Consider the following 18,666-nt stretch of genomic DNA (forward strand, 5'->3'; position numbering starts at 1 on the left):
GACGGGATGGGCGCAAACAGTTCATCCCCCACACATTACTAAGTCGGCCATGATTCGGTACCGCATCTCGTCTGACCATATTCCAATTTTCCTCCCTATTTACGGATTGAGTCTGCGTAAGCCTTCATTGCTTGTGTGGTCCAACTATCATTTGGCTGGTTTTCGGAGGCCTACCAGACATATGTACTATCAATAAAGAACCACTGGTGGCTACTCTTATCCCTTGACCCAAGCAACCGCTCTTTTCCGAGTACAGCCACGCGGTAATTGGTTTACAGCATCCTTTGTGAAGAGGATCTGCTGACATGATCCGTTTGCGAACGCGTCATTCCACCAGTGCGGCTGGGGCTGTGTCAATGCTCCCATCGCCTTCCCAAAATTGACTCGTGGGCATTCTGAACAAACGAGGCAGGCAGACATGCACAAGGGGAACCTTGGTTCTAATTCACCTACCGGTTGGAGCAGCTGGCTGATTGCTGAGTTCATGATTGGAGTGGCCGAATATTGCGCAATAACTACTCCGTCCAATATTGGGTTGTGTGTGGTGTCAATGCCTTGCGCTGGTGGGTCGAGATTGATACTGATAGTCGATGGTGAATTTTTGTATCCAGGGGGCGCCGCTCCTAAATTGATCATGTGCTTGCTGAGAAATGAATCATAATCTATCGTAAACTTCAAGTCGTCTGGGACGGGCTCAGTGGTCCGTGTATTCAACACGCACAACCGTTTGTCTTGCTCTACTACGATGAGATGTCGGCGTCCAACTCGGGGTTTTTTTTAGCTCATGTCAAGATGGAGCATTTTCCGTTCCCCATAGCCGGAGCTTTACATGTGAAACAGTTTGCTCCACGGCCTTTGCGAGCAACGCTTGGCCCCGGCACAGCCCATGGCAAGTATGGGGTTGAGGTTACATCTCTGACAGCCAAGACCTAAGGTGGCATAAATCCACCGGTTGCATCGAGCGGCTCGGAACTGCTGTCAAGGCATAATGGCCAACCATGTGTATACATGCCCTGCCAAGCTCCAGTGGATGCCCACAACCTGAGACAGAAACGGTAACAGTTTGTGAATCATCGGGCCTCGGTCAGGTGGGGTAGTTCTTAATTAAGAAAGATCTACTTTGACAGATTTGCAGGACTGACTCGAAATTGAGACCTGCGAAACGATGGGGAATAGGACCTGACCACATGATAACCTCAGAACTGAGAGAGATTGCTTTTGGGTCGTACCGCCTTTTGTTTACCACATCGATCTTTGTGATGCTCATATATACAAACTCTTCTTCCTTAGCAAAAGATGCAGTTGGCGGGTCAGTGTCTCTGAAAACAGCATGACGTGCTTGGCTTCGCGGGACTCCGATTGTTGTCGGAGTTTGCGCATAAAAGACTCAAGGGGTAGAGTCGGAGGACAATGACATTTGTGGGGAAGCCGCCTTTGTAACGGTAGGGCTGCATATTAATTAAGGTACCAACTACCCGTCGGACGATCGACACCAAAGGAGAAGCTGCATGATTATGCAAGTGATGCTCAGCCTCCATGTGATCGGAGCCAGGGTACCCTGGCGTGAACGGAACGTCCACGAAAATCGTAAATGCGGGTGATTATCATCATACTCACGAACATGGAACAAGATCAAGTGTTCTTGCAAGGAATCTTGTCAAGTATAGCAAGTATTCTCATCGGTCTTGTCAGTAGAATTCTCTATTATGGGACAAATTCCTACTGGAAAGCCGCTTTATATACTGCCATTATCTTGTATACTACATTGAAATCTACTAGTACAACCAAAGGGTTGCAGTTTTATACCTTGTCCCGGTCTAGGTTGTAGAACTCCGGATGTTGTGCTGACCTTGACGGAGCTCGTGTTGTAGCTGGCCAATAGGCACAACTCCTAACGGACGTTTTTGAGCTTGCAACACCAGAAACAAGGTATTCTTGCTGGGTGATGACTGTCCCGAAATCGATGTTGGCACTGACTAGCGACAGGATCAGCAACAAAAACGGCCAAAGTAGAAAGGCCGAGACGAGGGATCATGCACCTTATATACATCTAGGTGTGGTTACTTGCTCGCAGAAACCACCTGTTTCTAGAGTCTCACTGGCATTTGAAGCCTGAAGCAGTGTAACTCTTTTTATTCTGCCCCTAGTGATGCAGACGTATCAACTTCAGAGGATCTCGATGGTGTTATGAACAAAGCAACCAGAACACCATACCCGGAATGGATACTTAACTTGACACGAAGCGGCCAATCGGATGTCTTTGACGCTGAACAGATGCCGAGGGCCAAGACCAAAATTTCCCTGGCCAAGCAGACAGCATGCGGCGCACCTTCCTTGAGTTTAATTTCACTGACATGGAACAAAGGTGAAGTGAACGGCTCGATGCTCACTTCTCGTACGGGCCGGCCATCATCGTTGTCTCAGTTGAGTAATTGCTTGGCCCCTGGCGTCAAATGAGCTAGCACTCTCTCCCGCCACATGTCTTCCCATAATAGCCGGTCTGTTCATGGTCACCTTTCCGGTGAAACTGCGTCATCTATCCCCAGAATCAAGCATCCGTCTTTGGAAGATGGTACACCCGGAGAACAGTCTCATCATAGGACGTACGTGTTACTAAGACGACGTTATTCAATGCAGTAGTCAAGGTAGTGGCTGACCAGCACAATTTATCTAGGCCGCGCTCATTCGCCGCGTGTGAGATGAGTGGTCTCTCCATGGCCCTCGATGCCTGTCTGTGTCATGATTCAGAGGCTGTAGCCATGAGCTAACTGACGACACAACCGGACTATCTATACGTTAAACTTTGAAGGTAGCTCATCATCAACCAACCTCGATTCAACGAGCTGAAAGGGGCTGACAATTCCAGATTCGATGTAGTCTGGACAAGCCAGGAACGCCATGCGCGAAGTGCCTCGCCCACAAGATAGAGTGTCACGTGGCCAAAGGCACTGCATTAAACCTCCAGTGCGCGAAGCGGATCTCGGACGAGGTAAAGAAAACGTACGTTGTGTGCCTGGTAGTCCCATCCACGCGTGAACGTTAGCTCACCTCCGTCAGATCTGTCATTGAAAGCGCCAGACTACCAATCACCATGATGACGCCCTCCAACACTAGCGCCACCGACTCCAAAGGACTTGATACCCTCAGCTAACGGTCAATAGAACCTGTATGAATCTGCTTATAGAGCCTGGCACCTTCCGCGACCCTGTCACCGCTACGCACCGACTTGTGTAACACGGTGAGCCCTGCAGCATTGCCTTACTAGGACATGAGAGCTTCCTTGCACAATTAGGGCATTCTGCTGCAGCCGATAGTGTCCCTATAAGCAACAGGCTTGAAAAGGTGGACAGAATCGGAGTCGAAATTCTGATTCAGAAAGGGGCCCTGATGCTGCCACCAAAGCCACTCTGCGATGACCTTGTCGATTCATACTTTGCACGGATACACCCCGTCGCTCCTATCCTGAATAAGGCGTGCTTCGCGAGACGGTATCGCCCATCTTGTCAACCTGCCGTCCCTTCTCCTCCTCCAGGCTGTCATTTAGCCGCATCAAGCGTATCGAACAACCCGCTCTTGACGGACGCGAATGGATCTACAGTCCCTACATCGCGTACTTTGTACAGAAAGCCAGGGCGCTTTACGATGCCAATTTTAAAACTGATCGATTGACTGTACGGCAGTCACTCATCCTAATGGGATGGCACTGGGATAGTGCGGATGATGTCGTCAAAACGTCTACTATTAGGGTCGTCGGGCGATTATCGTTGCTCAAGATACATGTATGCACTGAAGCGTTTAAGAGTCGCTCCTGAGAAACGCCGAAAAGAAGCCGTGGAAGAGGATTTGGCGGACGCCAGTTACTCGTCGATATTCGATTACGGTTGAGTTTGGGCGTCCGCCCATTATGAATCTGGACGATTGCGACGTCGAGACACTGCACCACGATGATTTCATCCACCAAGAAGACTGCGCGGGACTTGCTGCCCACACCTATACACCCGATCCGGTCCACGTACAATTTTTCTTGCGGTACGTTGAGCTATCTAAGATCATGGGCTGAATTCATTTGTCGCTATATTCAGCACTGCCTACAGGTCAACAGAACATGCACGAGGTGTTTCGCATACATATATATGAAGACAGATGTCCTGCCGACGGACTCCAGAACTGTCCCGACCTTCTATTCCGGGCGAGGCACCGAGAGAACTTGGAAGAGTCACTCACCTACCTGAACTATTACACCGCAGTGTATATGTTGCATAGGTTTCCCTTATCTACCGGCAGCTCAGAGACCAAGCTTCACGATTTCTGGAACCACCCTTCCAGGGACACGGCATTCGACGCTGCGGAAATGATATCACGCATTGTCGAGGACCTGGCGGCGCAAGACCATCTACGGCACTGTCCTGCGTACATTGTACATACGCCATTCTCGGCATTCATCATGCATCTCTATCAGTGAGATCGCCGGAATTATGTCAGACGAGTCGCGCAAGACCGGCCGCACAACTGCATGCAGGTCATGAAGAAAATTTCGCCCGTTTGGTTGGTGCGCAAGATGGCACTCAGGGTTCTCGAGTTTGTTGTCGACAACGGACTTTTCAAAGAGCACTGCCGGAAGGCCAAGGACGTCTAGAGTCATGCTGTCTCGTCCTTAACGTAATATTTTGGAACAATATTACTCTTCTCATGGCACGAACCGCGCTAGCAAGTTCTAGCTCATAACCTGACTCTCGCACTGCATCTCGGTGAACCTCAACGGCCAACGGATACCAAAGGCTTGACCCCAGCAACCCCAGCCTGCGTAACCCCAGGCACCATTTTGATTCAGCCGACATGGAAGCGAAGCCGTCAAGAGAGGTTTTGACACCTTTCATAATATGGGCTGAATGCTGACGGGCCGCTTTGAGGGTTCTTGCTATGCGCGTCACTTCACCTGACTGGAACCTCCAATTGTTTCCTCCATGTCATCATGGCAGATCCCATGCCAAAGGCAGACTAGTAGCAGCATCATTCTTCTCCACCGGTCAAACCCTTCTGAGCCAGTCGTCATGGGTACGCTGCTGTGTAGCGTTGCAGTGCCAAGTGCGCAGTTTTATGTACGACGAGGCTAATTCTGTTTTGGCGTATCATACTGCCGACAGCATGATGTAACTACCGAAAGCGCAGGGAAGGTATCACGGAAATCTCCACAAAGGTGGCTGTTGTCTTATTAATTCGCTGGTGAGAACCAACTCGGCGAATCGTGGCATCACCGGACGTACGACATGGCTTCGGAGATGCAGCTAGGCTTACTACATGGCCATGTACTAGGATCTACGATGAATTGACAAAGACGGAGCAGCAGAGAAGTATTTAAATGCCGCATCGCTCTCTTCCCAAGTTCCGGGGAAGACTGTGTGTGATCGGCATGGTTAGACGCTGATACGACAGGATGGGTTGGAACCAAACATTTCTGTTCCTCGCCTTCGCGGCGACTGCTGCATCTTCCTTGGTAGGGAGCGGGACTTCGTTACAACTGAATGGCATCGACTATTTCGTTTCGCCTTTCTCACAGGGCAAGGTTACCAATGGCTCGGTTGCGATCAATACTCGCCAAAATCAACTTGGATTTGTCCCGGCAACCGTCATAGCCGGGGATTTATACACCGAGTCAACTCTACAAAGCTTGTTTCTTAATTGGTCTACCGTGGACGATGTTTGGCAACCTGCATTTCTCGAAACCATCTTTGTCTTCAACTTTGCCAAGTTGACGAACAAGAACCACAACTACCATGATGGAGTCTCATCTTCGGTATTCCCGCTTCAAGTCACTCACAAGATACCCTCTGGTCCATATTTCCTCAATGTCCATACGGGAGAGGTACACCCAGCCTACCGGCTTTATGATGACTTTGCCGGCGCCTTTACCCAGTCGCTGCTACAACGACCCGACGGCCGCTTCCAAACACTGTCAGCACAAGTCCCAGCCGCCGCCTCGATAACAATCGGCGTCCCCTCCCGCCTGTACTTTACGAAAACCGAAGCCAAGCCCCTGGCCGGCGTCCGCATCGGAGTCAAGGACATCTTCTCTCTGGCCGGCGTCAAAAAGGGCTGCGGCAACCGCGCGTGGTACCATTTATACCCCGTGGCAAATAGTACAGGCACTGCGATGCAAAACCTCATTGACAAGGGGGCCATCATTGTCGGCGTCCAAAAGACATCGCAGTTTGCCAACGGAGAGACACCGACTGCAGACTGGGTAGACTACCATTCTCCATTCAACCCTCGCGGAGACGGATATCAGGATCCCGCTACATCGTCCGCCGGTGCCGGCTCGTCAATAGCATCATACGAGTGGCTAGATCTGGCTGTCGGCAGCGACACCGGTGGCTCAATCCGAGGACCAGCCACCGTCCAGGGCATTTTCGGAAATCGCCCTTCCCACGGCCTCGTCAGCCTCGACAATGTCATGCCGCTGTCGCCGAAATTGGACACGCCTGGATTCCTGGCCCGCGATCCCTGTCTTTGGAATGCCGCCAATGCGGCGTTGTACCGGGACAAGTACACATTTTTCGGACACCAGGCGCCGAGATATCCCAAAAAGCTGTACTTGCTGGACTTTCCTGCCGGAAATACCTCTCACGCCCCAATACTACAAAACTTTGTCACCAAGTTGGCCAAATTCCTTGATACTTCCCCCACTAATATAGATTTGAACAAAGAATGGGAGAGGACGAGGCCAACATCAGCCGGCGACCAGAGCCTTGCGCAGCTTCTGAATACCACCTACGCGGCGATCATTTCCAAAGATCAGGCAAAACTTGTCCGAGAACCATTTTATCGTGATTACGCTGGTAAGTGCAACCCAAATCAACACGTGTGATAAAACACCCTAACCAAGCCTCTTTAGCCGTTCATGACGGCCGCCTCCCCTTTGTCAACCCAGTCCCCTTGGCTCGCTGGACCTGGGGAGACTCCCAACCAAGTTCCCTCTTGTCCGATGCCGTCCGCAACAAGACGCTTTTCATGGACTGGTTCAACGGCAACATCCTCCCGCCAAGCTCCGACCCCCTGACCTGCTCCTCAGGCCTTCTTCTCCACGTCAACGGCTCAGCGGACTTCGTCAGTCGCAATCGATATATCAATCCGCCAGTGCCGCCGTTTGGCTTTTCCAACAGCCAGATATCGCTATTTGCCGAGACGCCGGATAGTGTCTTCCCGCTGGGCCAGGTTCCCGTGTTTAGTTCCATTACGAACAACACCGAGTATCTGCCTGTCACGATTGACGTTGTCGCTGCGAAAGGGTGCGATGGGCTCATTGCCAGGCTGGCGGAAGACTTGGTTGCTGCTGGGATACTCACGATGCCGAGGGTCGGGGCGGGGATTGAAGGGGGGGAAATTCTCATGAGGCGATATTTTGTGTGAGATGACGGATTTACTTGGTAGGGCATTTGTGAAGCGTGAACTAGACTAGAATATACGCATAATTCGACAGGACATGATGGGAAATCAATATGATTTCCAGTTTTCAGTTGCAACGTGTAAGTCGCTGGGATAAGGATTATCGTGCATGGTCGCCTGGGACAACAGACTACGGGGGAAGCAGACACGCTTGCCGCACAAACTCGCCAAAACGCCAGATGCATTTTGATAGCTTTCTTTATGAACAGGCGTAACAAGGTTTCTGACTATTAAACGGCGTCCATGCTGGTAACAGGGCCCTAAGGAAGGTAGTGGTCAGCAGGAGCATCACCTACGGTTTGTACCAGGCACATTATGAATTTGTTGACGTACCCTGAAGCTGAACCAAAGTAGCATCTTGCCGAGAATGGAGAGGTACAGCGTCTTTTGACAAGGGCGTGGCCGACCATACAGAGCGATTGTCAGTCTCGCCGTAAATTACGAACATACTTCCCACAACTTGCGCGACAAATGGCACGGCCATTTCGCGACCGGTGGACGAGCCTTACGCCGCATCTCCGTTGCCTTCGTCATGTCCTGAGCTAGCGGTGACCGCTTTTAACTAGGAGAACTCGATGTGCTGCGTCTGCGGATGCAAGATTGAGTCCGTACAGCCATCTACCTGAACGCGGCATCTGTTAGCCGCATTTCGTTGATATTTATCTACTACCTGAAACTAACATGTAAAACTATTGACATATGTACGACTAGGGTGGGTCTACTCTCGCACACTCCACATGCAGTCATTCAATGTTGTCACTCCTGTAACAGGCTAGAGAAGTGGCGCTGGTGTTTGTCTGTGCGGCTTACACGAACTCGGCTGCGGAGCATAAGCAACACAATCACGACTATATTACCACCGTATCCATGATACAGAATTGCCAGACGCCTACACTGTTCTTCTAATACACAATTTAGGCTTTCCGCTCTGTCCAGCGTCTCTAATCACCGATAAACACGTACAGTTATTCACAATATGAACCAATCTTTAACCCCGTCTGCTGGAACAGACAGCAAGACAGGGTCGTCAAAGGCCATATCTTTGCAGGGTGCGAGCCTACGAATAACCCCTAGACGAAAGAAGCACTAACAAATATTCACCAGACTACCTCGACCTGAGTACACTCGTGTTTGAATGGGCAGATAGCTACGACGCAAAGGCAAGCAGGCATTCCATAACCAACAACCTCTTTATCTGCTAACACAGAGAATTTCATTCCAGGACTGGGCTCGATTGCGCGCCATCCTCGCGCCAGCGCTCTACGTTGACTACACCAAGATTGGCAAGGAGAAATGGGACGCCATGTCTGCCGACGACTTCATGGCCATGGTTTCCAACGATGACTTCCTCGGCGATCCGTGTGTCAAGACACAGCATCTTATTGGCGCCACATATTGGGAGCGAGTGTCCGAGTCCAAGGTAATTGGGCATCATCAGTTGAGGGCCGCGCATCAGGTCTACACCAGCCCGGATCTGAAGACGGTCAAGCTACGCGGACATAGCCACGCCACCAACGAGCACTACTACGTCAAGAGCAATGGAGTTTGGAAATTCGCAGGCTTGAAGCCAGAGGTGCGATGGAATGAGTACAAGTTTGAAGAGGTTTTCAAGGGCTCCTACACACAGTCGGAGAAACATTCGTAGCTACAATAGGAGTGTGTAGAAGTTTGTTAGCAAAAATGACACGACTCAGTTGTATAATAGCCTTGATTACATGTATATACGATATCAACTTGCATCCATAAAGTTCTAGTTTGTATACTGTCTCTCGTACTGCGTCATGTTTCTGCAACGTGTGACATTTCGATTACACATTTCTTAGAATTTTAGCAACCAAGGGTTCTCTCGTCATTCTGCTTCGATGTAGGGTGTCATTGGATATGAGATGGGCTTTGGGCGCCAGGAGATAAACGGCTCAACTAGTTCCGCTGCCGTTCCATGCCATGCTCACTGCTATTACTTTTGACTAGACATTTGAAAATTTTAGCGCCGTGATGCAAAGGGAAGCGGAGCAGAATGAACGGCGAGTCTCATTCCCGAACGTTGCCTTGAGACAATATAAATGTGGACAACTTCGCATCACTCTCTTCTTGCGACTTGACAGTTCTTCCAACGTTGAAAAGACTTCACTTTATAGTCTGCAATTATCATGCTTCAGGTCTTTCTCTCGAATTCTGCACTACATATCGGCCCTCTCGGTTCCGCAAAGGGGCAAAGCCAGCGACTCTAGATTACATGAAAGTCCCAGGTAGTCCATCGAGATGCCAACAGCCACCCCCTCATGAAATGCCTTTACAGCGCGGAAATCCAACGCAAAACACAGCAGACCTCAGCATCTATGTTTCGCAAGTCATCGACTTCTTTGTTTAGGTGACGGAGCCTCCAGTAAGGAGGATAACCTGGCCTATAGAAGGTTAGCGACATTTCACAACATTTCCAAGTCAAGAAAACGTACCATTCACCCACTCGCTGTCGGGATGAGCAAGAAAGGCAACCACGCGCCCAATGTCTTGAGGAACTGCAACTCTCCCAAGCGGGCAAAAAGCTGCCAGGCCCTTATCAATCTCTTCCATGGGCATGCCCGGCTTGCCATTCGGCACATAGTGCCACGCGTTCCTGGAAACAAGACCATCAGCAATTATTCCTCCTCTCACCAGTCGCCCAAAGTACTTACGCATCATACATGTCCGTCTTTACGCCCCCGGGCGCAATGGCATTGACAGTGATTTTCCTATGGCCGGCGTCCACCGCGAAGCTACGTGTAAACCCCTCAACAGCGGCCTTGCTCCCCGCGTACAGCGCGTGGTTCGGAATCCCCGACATGTTCGCAGCGACAGACGACATGAGGACGATGCGGCCCCCGTCCCGGAGATGCACATAGGCGTGTTGGGCGATGAAGAACTGCGCCCGGGTGTTGAGGTTGAAGACGCGGTCGTAGTCCTCCTCCGTCACCTCCTCCTCCGGCTTGAACACCTCGGTGCCGGAGTTGGAAACCACAATGTCCAGGTGGCCAAAGTGCCGGAGGGCTTCCTGAAAGAGGCGCGAAACCTCGGGCACCTTGGTGATGTCGGCCTTGATGGCCACGGCGCGGCTGCCCGTCTTGGAAATCTCGTCGACGACCTCTTGCGCCGGCTTCTCGGCGCTGTTGTAGTTGACGACGAGGGAGGCTCCGCGCTTGGCTAGCTCGAGTGCGATGCCTTTACCGATGCCGCGCCCGGCGCCGGTGACGAGGGCCACCTTGCCTGCTAGGGAGCGTGGTGTTTCCTCACTGGATGCCATTTTTATAGTTTAAATGCAAAATACACAAATTCGAATAGTTGCAGATTATTGTGTATATTGTGAGATGGGCCGTCTTTTAAATAGATGAGTGTCAATGTAAGCGGGCAGGGCGGATGACGACGCTGCGCCGTGGTAGCTCTCTGGTTAGGCCATTGACTACGGCGACGGGAACCTGAAACCGGCTTCCGGTAGGTCGACACGGATATTGTATATTTAGAGAAACATTGAATGGCTTTTGCCAAGCGTCTTGGAGCCAGAATATGCTTGAACTATGTCCCACCGTTGCGGGCGTGTGAATAGATTGACTGTGTCTACTGCTCGAGCGCGCGGCCAGCGGGGCAGAAAGGGGTTCGGTATAACTGGTGTCATCAACCATGTGTCACCTGCGACACTCAACGACTCTAGTTTCGTTGATATTTATCTTCCAACCTAATATTAGCTGCAATGGCACTAGGGGATCTCAGAGTGTCTCGAATTACGCAACCAGCTCCGAGGCCCATCGGCGTTTGTCAGGCGGCTTTGACAGGCAGGGACTGGCTGCTCGATTTCCTGGACCGGCGGATCGTTGCCATGCGGTGGGAGAAGAAAGAGCGCACGCAGACAAGACCAAGACATTGCATCTCTCCTTATGGCATGGGTATGTGTTAAATGTAAATGTTATACCACCGCGGCTTTGTCCAAGTCGACATGTGAATGGGGAGTATAATAATAGAGTGTCAAGATACGGAACACCCATGACATTCACGTTTTCCTTAATTCAAGAGCAATAAATCAGCACTAGACGGATCACTTCAGACACATATCGTATGTAAAACAGGCCCAACTTTCGTTCGGTTGGAAAAAAGGAAGCTATTCACAAATGGAAAGTTTGGCATTAGAACTATTGTAAAACGTCACTTCCTAGTATAATACGACAGTTCTATTCTATTAATGCTATGACGTCTGATTATTCTCGAAGTAGCTAATATTCATTCTCTCCCCCGACATTGCTATACGTCGATCGTGTTCTTCATCACGACCAGTCTTCTGTAAATAAGCCGCCAAGTATACCAAGTCCTGCCTCCCTTCCCACCATTAAAATTACCTCAAAACTAGCTGGGACCAAGCAAAAATTCTCCAATCAAATTCCCCATCTCTACCATCTTAGGTCCCGGGTTCATCATAGAAAAGTGATTGACGTCCTCAACCACGCCCACAGCCAGATTCTGCTGCCCAACCAAAGTCTTCCACCCCTCGGCCGAGAAGTCAACACGATTATACAACAACCACAACATCTCACGCGCATCATCCGGCTTCGTATCCATCCTCGGCCCATCGGGGTCCTTGCAAATCCCGTCCCTCGCATACACAATCAGACACTTGGGCGCATCCTCCGCCTCCAGCCGCCGCGGCCTATACGACTTCAAAAGATTAACCATGGCGTCGAAATGCCGGAGCACCCACGCCGGCGCCTTGCCCTTGCCGGCCCCGAGGATCCCCAGCTCATCCAAGAAGTGAAACATGCGAGGCGGCGGGTTCTGCAGCCCAATGGGATTCGGAGCGTCCAGCAGCACCATTTTCTGCACCGCGACGCCGGCCTCACCCAGCTGCCGCACTGCCTCGAGCGCGAGGATGCCTCCGGCCGACCAGCCGCCGAGGGCTAAACCGACAGAGCTGTTGCCAGACCCGGGCCGGCCGTGCCGGTGGCTGTCGAGAATGCGACCAACTTCAACGAGGTGCTTGGCCACCATTGTGTCCAGGGTGACGCCTAGACGGAGGATTTCCTCGCCGTTCGTGCGCCAGGGGCAGTTGAGGGCGTAGACGGCAATGTCCCTCCGGATCTTGGGAGCCAGGGCGCCGTACGACGCCGCAGAGCCAGAGCCGTCGGGGAACAGGACCAAGATCATTCTCGCCGTGGACGGCGACCCGCTGACCAGTATAGACGTCGCGTGCGGCGGTGACGCGACGATATTCTGGCCCGACTGCCACGTAATGCTGCGCAGGTCCGACTCGAGACGATGGCTGGATGGAGTCGTCTCGTTGGCCTCTGTCGCTCCGTTCGACGCCGCTCCGGTTCCGCAGAGGGCCTTTTGGAGAGAGTAGAAGGAGGGGTGCGTGTCGAAAAAGTCTGATTCGAGGTCGAGCTGCAGCTCTTCCCGGACGCGGCTGAGGATGGTGAGTGACGACAGAGAGTCTATCCCGAGCTCCTGAAAGTCCTGGCTGCTGGAGAGCTCCTGCACCGATATCCCAACTTCTTCTGCGATAATGGCACACACTCTATTGAGAGTCGTGTCCGGGCCGATGTCGTCATCGGGCTTTTGGGCGGCAAGTGTGCCAGACCCTTTGTCGCTGGTTTGAGGCGTGTGCTGTCCGTTGCTGGACTCGCAGGCCACGGCGTCGTCTGGGAGCTGGTCCGCGCCGAGGAAGGCTTTCAGCTCGCCCAGGGTGCTGTAATGGGTGAAGATGGACGAGTCCATGTCCAGGCCGAGCTCCTCTCGTATCCGGCCCGTAATGGTAAGAGAGAGAAGAGAGTCCACGCCGTAGTCGGCAAAGACCAAATCATCTGTCAGGATCTCCATAGAAAGTCCAACCTCTTCGGATAATATGGCCAGAATTCTACCCATCGTACCGGTCTGAGGGGAACTAGGTTGACGCTGGGCCCGAGTTGGGATATCCAAGGGCCGTCGCTCGGTATCTTTTGCAGACGCCGCCATCCCTTGGGGAGCAGCGGCCACGGGATGAGGTGTGTTGATGGCTTCCGCACCCCGTCGAGGAGGCAGCACCTTGTTCAACAGGCTGCGAGACATTCCAAGAAACTATAGTAGTCAGTACAACCATGTCGTGTGTCTAGAGGGCCATGGTACTCACCGTCATTCCCCCAAACACGGCAATAATCACCCCGTCTTCTATTATATACAGATCCCCGCGGTACTTTGTCTTCTCGACATGCTGCATGCGTATGTACGTTCGGTACACGGCGTCCTTTCGAAATGGCTTCGCACACCTCATCGACCTCCAACCATGGTTAATAAACACCTCGTCCTTGCCCGTGAAGTCGTGGCCATTCATGAGAAACCCCGTCAGTTGGCCAAAGCTATCGATCCACATTGGATTGCAGTCAAAGTCTCCCTTTTCCGCCTGCAGCCTCACCTTGGCCGCGGCCTCTCTGTCGCCGCTGTTGAGAATGACTTCCTGCAACCCTTTAAACGAGGGGCTGTAGTCGACGAGCGAAGAAAAGAGCTTGTACACGATGCCCCTGGAGAGGAGGCTGTCGGTCCCTTGTTCCGCTCTCTCTTCGAGCCAATGCACGCTCCTGTCAATCAAATAATAGGTGCGCTCCCACTCTTCGAGCCACGAATTTGGATCGGCGAAACGAAGAAGGCAGCGGGCGTGGTCGACAGTCTTGTTTCCCGCACTGTCGACAGAGTATATAGACATGCTTGCCGTGTGGGTGCTCTTGTCGTGAACGACCTCTGCTCTAAAGAGGGTTTGTTTATTCTCGTCTTTGAGAATCAGTGGCTTGTCGACAGACATGTCCTGGATTTCCGTGCTGTATCCCTGGAGATCGGGCCTATACTTTTCGAGTAGTTGACGGCCCAGCGTCATTCCGATTTCAGCATACAGCGACTGCGGTCGGGAAGTCAAGCATGTCAGCAACATTCTACAGATTAATAAAACACAAAGAGTGGAAATGTTCAGAGACGTACCGAAGTGCAGAGCATCTCGCCATTCACCTTGTGCCCCTGAGCGACGTCAGCCAGCCGAGCACTCCCAAAGTCGGACTGCACCACAATGGTAACCAAAGATCCGGGCCCGTCCGTCTGCCGAATGATTTTCTGGACAGAACTCGTCAAACCATCCGGGGCCTGGAGCGCCGTCGCTTCGGCCATGGCGGCCGGCTCATCACCCTTTGTCAAGGTCCAGTTGTGAACATACTGGATCCAATAGTTCTTATTGTCCCAGGAATAACTCGGCAGCGGAAGCACCTCCTGGCAGGACGCAAAGTCGCGGTGCAGCTCGTCCCAGTTGATCTTCAGGCCAGCCTGATACAGCGCAGCAAGCGTGTCGGCCAACACCTTCCAGCCGTCGTCCTTGCGATGCAGCGACGCCAACGTCACCGCGTCCGGGCCCATGTTGGATTTCAAAAGAGCCGAACACACGGGGTGAGGTCCAATCTCTACAAAGACCGTCCCGGCATGTATCAAGTTGGCGTCCCTTGCAGCCTGAACCGCAGCAGCAAAGTTGACAGGTTCTCGACAGTGCCTCTTGAGATATCCCGGTCCGAAAACACCCGTCGTCTCAGGATGAACGACCTCGCCCAGGAGCGTAGATATCACGGGTATAGTCTGCGTTTGGAACGGCACCCCCCGTGCCGCGTCGCAGAATTCACCAAGGATCGGCTCTACCTGCGTCGAGTGGAAGGCAAACGGGACGCTGACCTTGACCGCCTTGATGTCTTGTTTGGCAAGTTCCCTTTCAAGCTCTTCCACGTCTGCGACCCGGCCGCCTATGACGACGTCCTGAGGGCCGTTAAGGCAAGTCACCTCGTGAATGGCCGGGTCGAGCAAGGCATTCACCCGGGCCAGGGGCGCCCTGACGGCAAGCATCGCGTGGCTCCCGGCGCTGCATTTCTCCTGAAGCATCCGTGCTCTGATGCCAGTCAGGTAGATTGTGTCGCTGACGGAGAGCACGCCCGCCGCCTGCAGCGCGGCGTACTCGCCCAGGCTGTGGCCGATGCAAAAGTCTGGCGTGACGCCTAGGGATTTCCAAAACGACACCAGACTCATCTGTAGGCAGGTGGTGGCGAGCTGGACAACGAGCGGTTCGAGACTGTTCATGTCGACGTCTTGCTTGAAGATTTCCAGTATAGACGGAAAGCCCTGGCTGAGACAAATCTGATTACAGGCCAAGATTTGCGTGCGGAACGTGTGATTGTTTTGGAACAGATGCCGGCCCATGCCGGCGTACTGTGCTCCCTGTCCTGAAAAGACAAAGCCTATGTTCTTCTGGCTTTTGCGTGGTTTGGGCATCTCGTCACGGAGAAGAACAGACTCGATACCTTGGAGCAATTGGTCCCCGGACGAAGCGGTCATGGCAGCCCGGAACGGGTAGTGTATCCTCCGTGCCGTGGTTGTGTAGGACAACTTGGAGAGCGAATCCAAGTCGTGTATATTGTCTTGTACGAAATCCCTGAGCCTTTTCAAGTTATTCGCCAGTGATGTGGCGGACTTTGCCGACACGGCAACGACGTGAGTCGATCGCGGATCTTTGGTCTCGGGGTGCTCGCCGGCAGGGGCGTCTTCCAGCAACAGAGCCGAGTTGCCTCCCGCCGCGGAAAAGTTGTTGATAAACACCCGTCGCTTGCCGGAGCCCGCGTGAGGCCTATTCCACGCAACCGGCTGCGAGGCAATAAATACGTTGCGTTCACGGAGGTCGGTTGGGAACCGGTGGTTGATTCGGCCCTTGATCCCGCAGTGAGGAGGAATCATGTTATGCTTCATCATTAACAAAACTTTAATCAGAGACGTGACGCCAGACGCGGATTCGCCATGTCCGACATTAGATTTCGCTGAGCCCAGATGTAAAGTCTGGTTTGACAGGCGGCCGGAATCAGGGGCGAATGTGCGCAGGACAGAACTCATCTCGGTGGCATCTCCCGCCTGGGTGCCCGTCCCGTGCATTTCAATGTAGCTGACATCGTGAGGATTGATGCCCGTTTCCCTCAGCAGCTTAGAGAAGATGCGCTCTTGGGCGCCGGCGTGAGGCCTCGTTATGGAGACTGCTTCCGCCGAGTGATTTGTGTAGGCGCTGTTGAGGACGGCGAGGATCGGATCCTTGTCCATGACGGCGTCCTCGAGCCGCTTGAGAACGACGGTTCCCACGCCGTCGGCCCTGCAGTATCCATCTGCATCGTCGTCGAATGTCTTGCAGTTGCCTGACCTGGGTTAGTCCCACGAGTCACTCCGACTAAAACATCAATGTGCCACGCTGCTTACCGGTCGTCGACAAAAAGTGTCCGCGATCCAAACCCGCAAAAATGTCCGGGTTGGTGAGAACATTCACGCCGCCCGCAACCGCCGTATCACAGTCACCCCTCCACAGAGAATTACACGCCACATGGATGGCCGCCAGGCTGGACGAGCAAGCCGTATCGACAGTAATGCTAGGTCCGCTGAATTTAAAGTGGTAATTAATGCGGCCAGGAGTAAACGCCCGGATACCGCCTTGAGTAAACTGTCAGAACATTGAACCTCACTGAACCATCGTCATGACAAGGGAGTCGGGCATACCAGGAATAAAGTACGTGTCGATATTCTGCCCGCTATTAATCTCCCTCCAGTCGTCACTCACCATGCCGTAAAAGACGCCCACCCTATCGCGCTGCGTCGACTGCGTCCTGTCGGGAACCACGCCGGCCATTTCAAGCGCCTCGTACGCAGTTTGCAGAGCCAGCCGCTGTGCCGGGTCCGACTGCTCGGCCTCCTTGGGCGATATGCTGAAGAACTTGGCGTCAAAGAGCCCGGGCTGGTTTATCCAACACCCACCCAGCACCTTGCTCGTGTTTTTGCGCCGTCCAGTCTCGTCATGGTGCGCGTGGGCGTCGAATCGGTCCGGGGGAACCGGCCGATACGCGTCGACGCCTTGCTCGAGAAGACTCCAGAAGGAATCCAGGTCGGCGGCCTCTGGGAACCGCCCCGACATGCCAATGATGGCGATTTTGGAGTCGTGGGTTTTGGCGGACGTTGCTCGGCTTGCACTTCCCGCAAGCGCCGCCGCGTCCATGATTTCATTGTCCACGCTGCCCGTGTTTCCTGCGGCCTTGGCCGTGGCGGCAACCAAGCCTGTGGCCGCATTTGTGGCGATCGGGGTCATGGAAAAGTCTTGGTTCGGGGATGATCTGAAAATGTCCTTGATATGGCCCACCAGTGCTGGCAAGTCGAGCCGATGCAAGAGAATGTCCCGTAACGCGGCTCGAATCAAGTCGGCCAAAGTCTGTGAAGCCATCACTCCGCTGCCGCTGGAGATTATAGGAGCTTGCTGTGATAGTTTCGGAATGGGGTGTAGACTCTCAATAATGGTTTCGACATCGATGTCCCCAAAAATGTGCGGTCCGTGATATGGAGCCCAGATCGGGATAGGGATTGGTTTGTGGAAAGTTGTATTTTCTCGCCAAAACTGATGCAGTTGGCTTGGAGGTCCACTGACGGTAACTGAGTCTAAACCGATGGCGCTGATGTAGGGATGGCTCAAAGGAGAGGTATCCTGTGACCATGTGTTAACGTAATGTCTGGTTCTCTGTTCTTGCTCTTGACCACCACACCGTACCATGTCTTGTGCAAACTTTTCAAGTGCATCTTTTATCAAGTCGAGCCGCAGGGACTCGGTTGAGACAGCATACGACCAATGCGTGTGAGGTGCTGCTCTATTGCTGGTGAGCAGAGCCGCCTGATGGGCACGCAGGCCTACTCTCAAGGCGGCTCGGATGGCAACGATGCCAGCCACTATTACATCTCCTATAGAGCGGGAGCAACTGACTGCTGCGGCGGCCAACGAGCCCACGCACATTCCCGTGACGTGGATATTCTGCCCATTGGGATAGGCGCATCCTGCGTTGCCATATTTGCTGAGCTTGTCAGTACAGCTGTTCTCATGACGGGACTTGATGTTGCGACACGTACTAGATGAAACAGGCCAAATGATACACGGTGGACAGTATGCTATCAATTACAACATTTCTCTCTCCCTTTTTATGCAGTGTTAGAATGTCTTGGACGCTGCCAATCAATGGCAGTGTTTCCCGATCCGTGCTGGGCAGACGACTCAGCTCTTGTCTCAACGCCAAGTTGGCATGATCAACAAAGTAGACCAATGATGGGTTCGTCTTGTCCAGCAAGAGCTGTTGGAGCCCAGTAGCAAAGCCACCGGTTTGGTCCCCGAAGAGGAAGACTCTGTGAGGCTGCATG

At 52.8% G+C, this 18,666-nt stretch overlaps 4 protein-coding genes across 4 annotated transcripts; 2 read left to right on the forward strand and 2 right to left on the reverse strand.

Annotated features, from left to right (window-relative positions):
* Window positions 1-5,434: 5,434 nt before the first annotated feature.
* Arp1_4 (Scytalone dehydratase-like protein Arp1) lies at window positions 5,435-7,407 on the forward strand (the record flags this gene model as incomplete). Its single annotated transcript, XM_014689727.2, has 2 exons — window positions 5,435-6,836; window positions 6,893-7,407. 2 exons carry the CDS (start codon window positions 5,435-5,437, stop codon window positions 7,405-7,407), a joined length of 1,917 nt encoding a protein of 638 aa, XP_014545213.2.
* Window positions 7,408-8,419: 1,012 nt separating this feature from the next.
* Window positions 8,420-9,088, forward strand: Arp1_5 (Scytalone dehydratase-like protein Arp1; the record flags this gene model as incomplete). Its single annotated transcript, XM_066131098.1, has 3 exons — window positions 8,420-8,492; window positions 8,548-8,603; window positions 8,666-9,088. 3 exons carry the CDS (start codon window positions 8,420-8,422, stop codon window positions 9,086-9,088), a joined length of 552 nt encoding a protein of 183 aa, XP_065987174.1.
* Window positions 9,089-9,810: 722 nt separating this feature from the next.
* Arp2_0 (Hydroxynaphthalene reductase-like protein Arp2) lies at window positions 9,811-10,723 on the reverse strand (the record flags this gene model as incomplete). Its single annotated transcript, XM_014689726.1, has 3 exons — window positions 9,811-9,848; window positions 9,900-10,060; window positions 10,119-10,723. The coding sequence occupies 3 exons, from the start codon at window positions 10,721-10,723 to the stop codon at window positions 9,811-9,813; spliced, it is 804 nt and encodes a 267-aa protein (XP_014545212.1).
* A 1,091-nt stretch (window positions 10,724-11,814) lies between these two features.
* Window positions 11,815-18,665, reverse strand: Pks2_2 (Polyketide synthase 2; the record flags this gene model as incomplete). Its single annotated transcript, XM_066131099.1, has 7 exons — window positions 11,815-13,518; window positions 13,571-14,329; window positions 14,410-16,637; window positions 16,699-16,926; window positions 16,993-17,965; window positions 18,029-18,326; window positions 18,406-18,665. The coding sequence occupies 7 exons, from the start codon at window positions 18,663-18,665 to the stop codon at window positions 11,815-11,817; spliced, it is 6,450 nt and encodes a 2,149-aa protein (XP_065987015.1).
* Between the last annotated feature and the right edge of the window lies 1 nt (window position 18,666).

The sequence above is a fragment of the Metarhizium brunneum genome, chromosome 4 (assembly GCF_013426205.1).
Source record: "Metarhizium brunneum chromosome 4, complete sequence".
Taxonomy (NCBI): domain Eukaryota; kingdom Fungi; phylum Ascomycota; class Sordariomycetes; order Hypocreales; family Clavicipitaceae; genus Metarhizium; species Metarhizium brunneum.